Source organism: Bison bison, unplaced genomic scaffold (assembly GCF_000754665.1).
Source record: "Bison bison bison isolate TAMUID 2011002044 unplaced genomic scaffold, Bison_UMD1.0 scf7180017864472, whole genome shotgun sequence".
Classification (NCBI taxonomy): domain Eukaryota; kingdom Metazoa; phylum Chordata; class Mammalia; order Artiodactyla; family Bovidae; genus Bison; species Bison bison.
Genome location: NW_011495033.1, coordinates 957,359 through 965,567, shown reverse-complemented (window position 1 = coordinate 965,567; position 8,209 = coordinate 957,359). Strand labels below are relative to the sequence as shown.

The window sequence follows — 8,209 nt, the reverse complement described above, 5'->3', positions numbered from 1 at the left end:
CACTGTCGCTGGAGTCCAGGGGGACCGGTCTTTCTTATGCGACCTTAGGGCACCATCGGGAGCAACCCCTCCTAGAAGCTTGTAATCCTCAAGCCAGAAACGCTGCCTCCCTGCCTTGGCGGGCAGACAGACTCATGAAGACTCAAGGATGAGACGGACCCGACGGGGAGGGAAGGAGCCAGGCGTGTTGGACGGGGCATTCCTCAAGTCTGCCTTCAGAGAATGCTTTACGTAAGAGGCACAAGGTTTCATTAACCTGGCACTTATGGAGCGCCCGCTGAATGCCAGGCCTGTGCTAGGTGCAGGGACTAGACTGCAACCCTGCTCTCAGGGATCTCACCGTCTACCGGCGAATACTGACGTAAACAAAAGGTTACAGCCAAATGGTAAAGAAGGAGGAGCCTACTGGCCTTTGGGACAAATTGAGCTGCTAGGACTAGCGGCTCCCACAACCCTGCAACCACTAGGGACTTGGGCCTGTCAGAGGAGCTTCTGTGAGGGCCGGCCCAGAGGCACTTAACTGGTGTTCCAAGGCCTTTGAAACAACTGAACAAGTACCATAGCAGTGGTTACATTCAGATCGGGACTTAGGGTCCCAGCCTGCCATTCTACTTCTCCACTGCACCATCACCATCATCACCCCTGTGTCTACTGCTGCCCCAAACACGTACCCACACACAGAGGCTGAAGTGTCAGTCTAGCAGGATCTCTGGTAGAAGTCTGGCAAATAGTACAGGCTCAATAAATACTCGCTAAATGAGTCCATTTCTCGCCTTTTCACACTCTTGAACTGTCTGGTGCCTAAAGAGATGCCCAGGTTGGGCTAAACTGCATTGTGGGAAGTAAGGATGCCGAGTAAGGGGCTGTAGGCTTCCTAAAGGACTACAGTGTTTCTTCTCCTTTAATCTTGGGGGTGGGGGGTTGTAATTATTTGTGTCCCTACATTTCGCCCTCTAGACTACAAGCCCTTAAAGGGCAAGATCACTTTTCTATCCTACCTGTTTGCCTACAGTCCTGACTAGAGTGTATTCTTTCCAGCCTTCCAGGAATGGGAAGTGGGGGAGAATGATGGAACTAGGGAACTTAAGTTGGTTAAATGTATGGTGCTTATTTACCTTTTGAATGAGGAGAGGGAAGAAGCAAGAATTAACCAGTGTAGACATAGTCAATGGGACTCGAGTAAGGAAGAAAGTATTTTAAATTAGTACTTATAACAGTTTGTTTATAGATCTCATATCTAGGATCTCAGAACTTCAAGGCTTTCTCAGGGGCTGAGAGCAGAGGGACATTTTCCCAGACTGATTGGGCTGGCTGGGCTCTTAGGCTTTCCTCAGGATTGTTCTCTATCAAGGGGCAGTTGTGTGGATATTTTTCCCATTTTCCCCTCAGTTGTGTCCCCTGGTGCCAGCTCTACTCTCAGGGTGAGCTACACATTCAAGTCCTTGATTCCCAATAATCTCATAACATGGAAATTAGTTACACAGACTTCCTCCTAGCTCAGTGGGTTGTCTCTCCAGCTTCAGGATGAACTCAGTGGGGAAGAAGGCTGGGCCAATCTCCTTGGCTTCTGGGGTCTGGGCCTTAAAGTTGGGTGGCATTAACAGTTCCATCAGGTCTGGCTGTGATTTAGGCCAGGCACCAACTCAGGCCTCTCACATTTATCCTAGGTCGAGCCCCTCGGGGCCGCTTGGCCAATCAGATCCCGGCTGAGATCCTGAACAATCCCCAGCTGCAGGCGGCCATCCAAGTCCTGCCTTCCAACTATAACTTTGAGGTTCCCAAGACCATCTGGAGGATCCAACAGGCCCAGGCCAAGAAGGGTGAGCCCCCCAAGCTCTGAGCTGGAGTACAGGTGGAGAGGTGGTCTGACCCAGCCAGGGGGGTGTTCCCATCCCAGCCTTTTCCCAGCCCTGTGCTCTCATGTCTCTGCACTCTTTTGCAGTGGCCTTACAAATGCCCGAAGGCCTCCTCCTCTTCGCCTGTACCATTGTGGATATCTTGGAAAGGTGAGCCTTGGGGCACTGAGGAAGCTGAACCGAGACCTTCCCAGTGTCCATTATAGCTCTGGCTATTGACATCCTTTTTTTTCCTTTCTGGACCTCTGCCTTACTGTGTTCTTTCCCACAACCATACACACACCAAGGGAAAAACCCCAGTCTAAACTCCTAGCCTGCTACAATACCTCCTTGTCTCTATAAATCTCCCCTTCCCTAAAAAAAAGAAGTTGGGAGGGAGAAATGAGTCAATTTCATTGTCTTCAAAGCTGGGCCCAGAGCAGATGGTGGGGCCTCAGGAAGAAGCTGAGAGCCCCTAGAGTTGACCCTAGAATGGGCTGGGTGGTCAGCGTGGAGTCTGGCTATGGGGGGAGACTTTTTCTCTGGAGGAGAAATTTGGAGGAGCGGGGCAAGGGGGGCTTGGCAGCAGGAGAAGTGCCTAGGAGATGGTATTCAGTTCCTCCACCTCCCTCATCTAAGTTTCTTCAATACAATGAGCCATCCTCAGGAGGGGGGTGAGCGCTCAGCCATCTGGAACTGGCACAGGAACAGGGAAGGCGAAACAAGAAAGGGAGGTCATCTCGTGATGGGAACCTCCCACTTCCCTGCTGCTGCCCTCCCCCCACCCAGCCTAGCATCCCGCAGCCACAGACTCACTTCCCTGCTCCCACCCTCTTGCCCCTTGGGGATGCTCTCTGGGGCTCAGGCCAATTTGCATACATTTTAATCTATAAAAAATTAAGTGCTCCGGCTGACTCAGACGCCTGGGCTGCATTCTAAGGAGCTGAATAATCTGCTTCTGTGCACAGCCTGATTTGGGGAAAGGGGTGGTGTGGGGGGAGGGGCGCTGCCTGGCAGCAGCTCAGTGTTCCCCACCACACCCCCAGGAGAAGAACAGGGAGACACCCCCCCCACCTCCCTGTCCCTGAGCTGGACTCCATGCCCCAGGGGTGGGTCTCAGGGAAGAGCTGGGCCCCTGGCCCCATTCCTGTGGTGAGTTTAGGGGCTGTGGGGTCTTCCTCACCCACCCCCATCCCCCAGTGATTCAGGCCTGGCAGCAGATCCCAAGGCAGTGCGCTGGCCATAGCCCACTCTTCTGACGCATGAGGCATGTGGGTGGCACCATGTGCTGTGGGGGAGCTGTTCATGGGTTCCCCCATCCTGGCACAGAGGGCCTTGACTAAGGGTGGGAAGGCAGCAGGGGTTCTGGGCGACTGGGAGGTTATGCGCATCCACCACGTGTCACAGTGCCAGGGCGTGGAAACCGGTGTCTTTGCCAGTATGTGCATGCATCTGGCTCTGGGTGGGATGAGTCAGGGCAGCGGAGGTCTGTGGTTGACCCATATGTATGCCAGGCTGAGGCTGGGGGGTGGGGGTCCTTCTTGCAGTTGGAGTCCGGGCAGAGGAACCAGGGCGCTGCAGAGTCCATCCGCATACAGCTAGAGTTCCAGGAGCTGCTGCCAGACCTGGGGGAGGTAGCAGCTGGGCCCCTCCTACTCTGTTGGCAGAAGTGGCAGTTGCCAACCCAAGGGATTGGGAGAGGCAGGCAGAGCAGAGCTGGGCCCTGAGATATGCCACATTCAGGTCTCTCTGCCACCTCACTCCTTGTGTCACTGTCCCCTCATTTCCACCCCCACAGGTTCACGGAGGCCGAAGTGATGGTGATGGGAGACGTGACCTACGGTGCTTGCTGTGTGGACGACTTCACTGCAAGAGCCCTGGGAGCTGACTTCCTGGTCCACTATGGCCACAGCTGCCTGGGTATAGGCCGCCAGGACGCCCAGACCCGGCAGGGAGGCGGAAGTGCACGCTCATCTCCATTGCAGTGCCTGGTGCTGCTTGCGCGCATGGGTCCCTCCTGGCATCTGGGATGGCCTTGGCCTTCCTGCTCCATGGGTGGAGCTTGCCTTTGGACTTGGTTGCCTTGGAAACCATGCTGCTGTCCCAGTTGTGGGTGTTTGAAAGGCTGTTGGTAGTAGAGCAGGCTGGACCCCCCAGTTGAGTGGCAGAGATGGAGCTTCTAAAAGACCCGTGACACTATCCTCCCCACCTCCCCGAACCCCCCGACTGTCCTCAGGCTGAAGCTGCTTGTCCTCTGCCCCTCTTGCCTTCCAAAACAGTCTCCTGAACTCTTCTCTCCTCCCAGTTCCCATGGACACCTCGGCCCAAGACTTCCGGGTGCTGTATGTCTTTGTGGACATCCGGATAGACACTGCCCACCTCCTGGACTCTATCCGCCTCACCTTTCCCCCAGCCAGTGCCCTTGCGCTGGTCAGCACCATTCAGTTCGTGTCAACCTTGCAGGTAAGTGAGCTGGTCTCCGGGCTCTTCCTGGGTCCCCACGTCAGGTGCTCCAGGCTGGTTCTCTGGGCCTGGCTCTCCCTCCCCGTCCACTTGCTTCCCTTCCCTCATTCTCCCTACAGGCAGCCGCCCAAGAGCTGAAAGCTGAGTATCGTGTGAGTGTCCCACAGTGCAAGCCCCTGTCTCCTGGGGAGATTCTGGGCTGCACGTCTCCCTGCCTACCCAAGGAGGTGGAGGCTGTGGTGTAAGTGGAAAATGGCGGGCCAGTCATAGAGACATAGGAAAAGTTCCCTAGGTTCCTCTGAACGCTGAGGTTCATCGTCCAGGAAAGGAAACTGAGTCTCAGATTCCTTAGCCATTCGCTCAAGGTCACCCTGCAAGATGGGGACCAAAGAGGGTTTCAGGTTCCCCAGCTCCCTCTCCAGTGCTCTGGCCAGCATCCAGAAGACTATCCCCAGGGTGGGGCAGGAATGAGGGGCCTCATGGGGGCAGACAAGGGTGGGGCTCAAAATGGTGCAAATATAATTGGAGAAGATGGATGGGCACGCCCAGGCTGCAGCCCCATTAATTTAGCATCTGGACAGCTAACAAGCAGGAGCAGCGTGTCTCCTGCCGCCTAATTATTTTAGGTAATAGAAATGCTTAATGTTGTGTGAATGCAGCCAGCCTCGGAGCCGACAGCCCCCCCGCCGCTAAGACTGAGGAGGGGAGCCCCATTCTTAGCTAATGGCAGGGAAGGCGGAGGGGCAGTCCCCTGACTCAGCCCCACTTCCGGGGCTGCTGATGCTGCTCCTGCAAGCTTTGCTGCACCCACATAGGACATCCCTGCCCCCAGAGAGGCCCACATCAGGGCCTTCCCTTTCCCTGGCAGCCCTGCTCCCAGATGGGCATTCCCTCTTGCCTGAGCATACATAACTCTCAGCTCATACATGCCTGCCCCTGGGGGCTTCAGGTGTCTGTTGGAGGGAGGAACACCCCGACTGTGTGTTGGCCATTCATCACAATTTGGTGTGGTCTCCCAAGAGAGAAGGAGCTGCCACGTGGACTGTCTTCCATGCTGTGGCCTCCATGATCTGGGAAGGTACAGTTAAGGACAGCATCTCCTAGCCCTGCTTGATACAGCCTGGTGTTTAAGCCTAGAATCAAGTCCCAGGTATACTGCTTAACAGAGCTGTGTGACTTTGGGCAAGTTTCTTAACGTCTCTGAACCTCACTTGTATCTTTTTTGAAATGGGGATTCAAGTTTCTCAACATCCTTGAACCTCACTAGTATCTTTTGTGAAATGGGTAGCTTGGAGGATTACCTGTTAGGACTGAGTGAAGTCATATATGTCAGGTGTTTAGCCCAGGCCTGGTACACCGAAGGCATGAGTCCAGTAAACAGTGGCTCTTATTACAGTTCAGTAACTGGACCCAAGAGCTATTTTGAGCAGAGAGTAGTCAAACTATATATACACCCTGAAAGCTCATTTATGGCCCAGATGACACCCTGAACACCACTTCCCACATCCGTACTGAGCTAGGTGAGGGACAGTCTGGCCTCCTACCTCCATGTTAGTCTCTCTAGAGCCTTCCCATGACCCTGGCTGGCTCTTTCCTCTTCCCCTAGAAGGTTCGGGTGGGGATAGGGGCAGTTCTTAGACTCTGCATTACATAATTAGAGGGGCCTTAATGGTCCTCCAGTTCAAACTCCTATTTTACATGTGAGACAGCCAGGGCCTTGGGGGTGGGAGGAGGGGTTTTAAAGGGTGGCTTGTCCCAGTTCATATACACCGCAGTGTAACCAGCCAAGAGCTCAGTCCTCTGGACCTCCAGGCCGGTGCCTGCTTCTGGTGCCCCATCCCACCCTCATGGCCCGCTTTCTCCCTGCTGCAGGTATCTTGGAGATGGCCGCTTCCACCTGGAGTCTGTCATGATCGCCAACCCCAACATCTCCGCTTACCGGTATTGGCTAGACTGGGCTGACCAGCTGGGAAGGGGGTGGAGTCCCCTGCCCCTGAGACCCTCAGTCAGCCCCAAATTTCCTCACCCCAAGGCCACTTAACAGCCCCCAGCCCTGAGGATCTGAGGTTCTAAATCTGGATCCCAGACGTAGGGTTGCTGCTACACAGCACCTCCTCATCCACTGGATCCACAACCAGATCCTAGAACCCTCTCTCACTCATGCCTGCTCCAGCTGTGGAACTGATCTTCCCAGTAGCAGTCTCTGCTCTTGCCTCTGTTCCTAATTGCCTGCATGGAGCCTGAAGGTTCCGAAGACCAAGGTGCTGCATGAGGGAGCTGTGTGTACAGCACAAGTTCTGTGAGTGGCTGTCCCAGTGACCCTGACAGCTTCTTTTCCAGATACGACCCTTACAGCAAGGTCCTGTCCAGAGAGCACTATGACCACCAGCGCATGCAGGCCAACCGCCAGGAAGCCATAGCCACTGCCCGGTCAGCTAAATCCTGGGGTCTCATCCTGGGCACTTTGGGCCGCCAAGGCAGTCCCAAGATCCTGGAGGTTAGAGGGCTTTGGGAAAGGGGACTAGCTGGGAACCCAGCTGAGAAAATCAGGAGGCCCAGGGATTTACTTTGGCCGCTTGATCACCCCAGCTCTGCCTCCCTCTCCCAACAGCACCTGGAATCTCGGCTCCAAGCCTTGGGACTTCCCTTCGTGAGGCTGCTGCTCTCTGAGATCTTCCCCAGCAAGCTCAGCCTCCTTCCCGAGGTGGATGTGTACGTTTCCCCACCTTAATCTATCTAGCGATGACTGGCTAAGGAAGCTTAGAATCTGGGTTCTGCCCATCACCTATTGCAGGCTGGAGTCATGCTCCCATGACCATGAAATTTTAATGTTTAGAGAGCACTCATCTCGCAGGGGCTACTTTTGGCTATGGGTCAACCCAACTTTGGCTTGGGGGCTCACAGGCAACGGCTACATCATAGTCGTTCTGTGTGAGATGAGTTTGAGGGGTGGTTGGCACTTGCATTGGACCAGGCGCTAAATTTTATCCTGGGGTCTGATTGCAAACATGCTGCCCAAGCCCTCTCTTCAGAAAGGTCATAGTCAGGGACTTCCTGACCGTCCAGTGGTTGAGACTTCACCTTCCAGTGTCGGGGGCTGCAGGTTTCAATTCCCTAGTTGGGGAGCTAAGATCCCACATAAGATATGCAATATTGTAACAAATTCAATAAAAACCTTAAAAAAGCTCACATTGGAGGAAACAAGAAAACAATGTCATAGTGCTATTCTAAACAGCAGTGGGTGACAGTCTTTACTTTCGAATTAATAGTAAACCCCGTTGAGTGTGTTGGGGACACAGTCATGTTCTTCAGCATGCTGGCAACAGGGAGGCTACCCCCTCCCCCAGGATCTGACCTGATTTCCCTTCTTATAGGTGGGTGCAGGTGGCATGTCCACGCCTGTCCATCGACTGGGGTACAGCCTTCCCCAAGCCGCTGCTCACACCCTATGAGGTAACACTAGGTTCTGAAAATCCCTGGGGGAGAATGGGCTTTACCCTTAGTTCTGTCCTGGAAGGGGTCCTCAGTGGAGCAGCACTTAGGTTACAGCGGAGGCACTTCCTAGCTGTGTGGCCTTGCGCAAGTCCCTTCCTGCTCTCTGAACCTCACATTTCCTTTCTATGCTATGGGTATAATAGGACCTTCGTAGGTCATCGTGAGGACTGAATTAAATAATCCTGCGTAGAAAAATGTCGGCAAGTGTCACTGTCCAGATTTTCTCCCCCAGGCGGCGGTGGCCTTGAGGGACATTTCCTGGCAGCAGCCCTACCCTATGGACTTCTACGCCAGCAGCTCCTTGGGGCCGTGGACGGTGAACCACGGGCGGGATCGGCTGCTCCAGGTCCCAGGCCGGCTGGCCCTGGGGAAGGTAGGAAGGGACACCAAGGAAGACCGAGGGGCCTGGGAGCGGC

The 8,209-nt window shown here is 54.5% G+C and overlaps 1 protein-coding gene across 1 annotated transcript in view; it reads left to right on the top strand.

Annotated features, from left to right (window-relative positions):
- Positions 1 to 8,209, top strand: part of DPH1 (diphthamide biosynthesis 1) — a 9,564-nt gene that overhangs the window by 336 nt on the left and 1,019 nt on the right. Inside the window, exons 2-11 of the mRNA XM_010861324.1 lie at positions 1,668 to 1,820; positions 1,943 to 2,006; positions 3,634 to 3,755; positions 4,141 to 4,298; positions 4,418 to 4,539; positions 6,171 to 6,239; positions 6,639 to 6,795; positions 6,910 to 7,010; positions 7,673 to 7,751; positions 8,026 to 8,166. Of these exons, the coding sequence (XP_010859626.1) occupies positions 1,668 to 1,820; positions 1,943 to 2,006; positions 3,634 to 3,755; positions 4,141 to 4,298; positions 4,418 to 4,539; positions 6,171 to 6,239; positions 6,639 to 6,795; positions 6,910 to 7,010; positions 7,673 to 7,751; positions 8,026 to 8,166 (1,166 nt within the window). The remainder of the gene's footprint in view (positions 1 to 1,667; positions 1,821 to 1,942; positions 2,007 to 3,633; positions 3,756 to 4,140; positions 4,299 to 4,417; positions 4,540 to 6,170; positions 6,240 to 6,638; positions 6,796 to 6,909; positions 7,011 to 7,672; positions 7,752 to 8,025; positions 8,167 to 8,209) is intronic.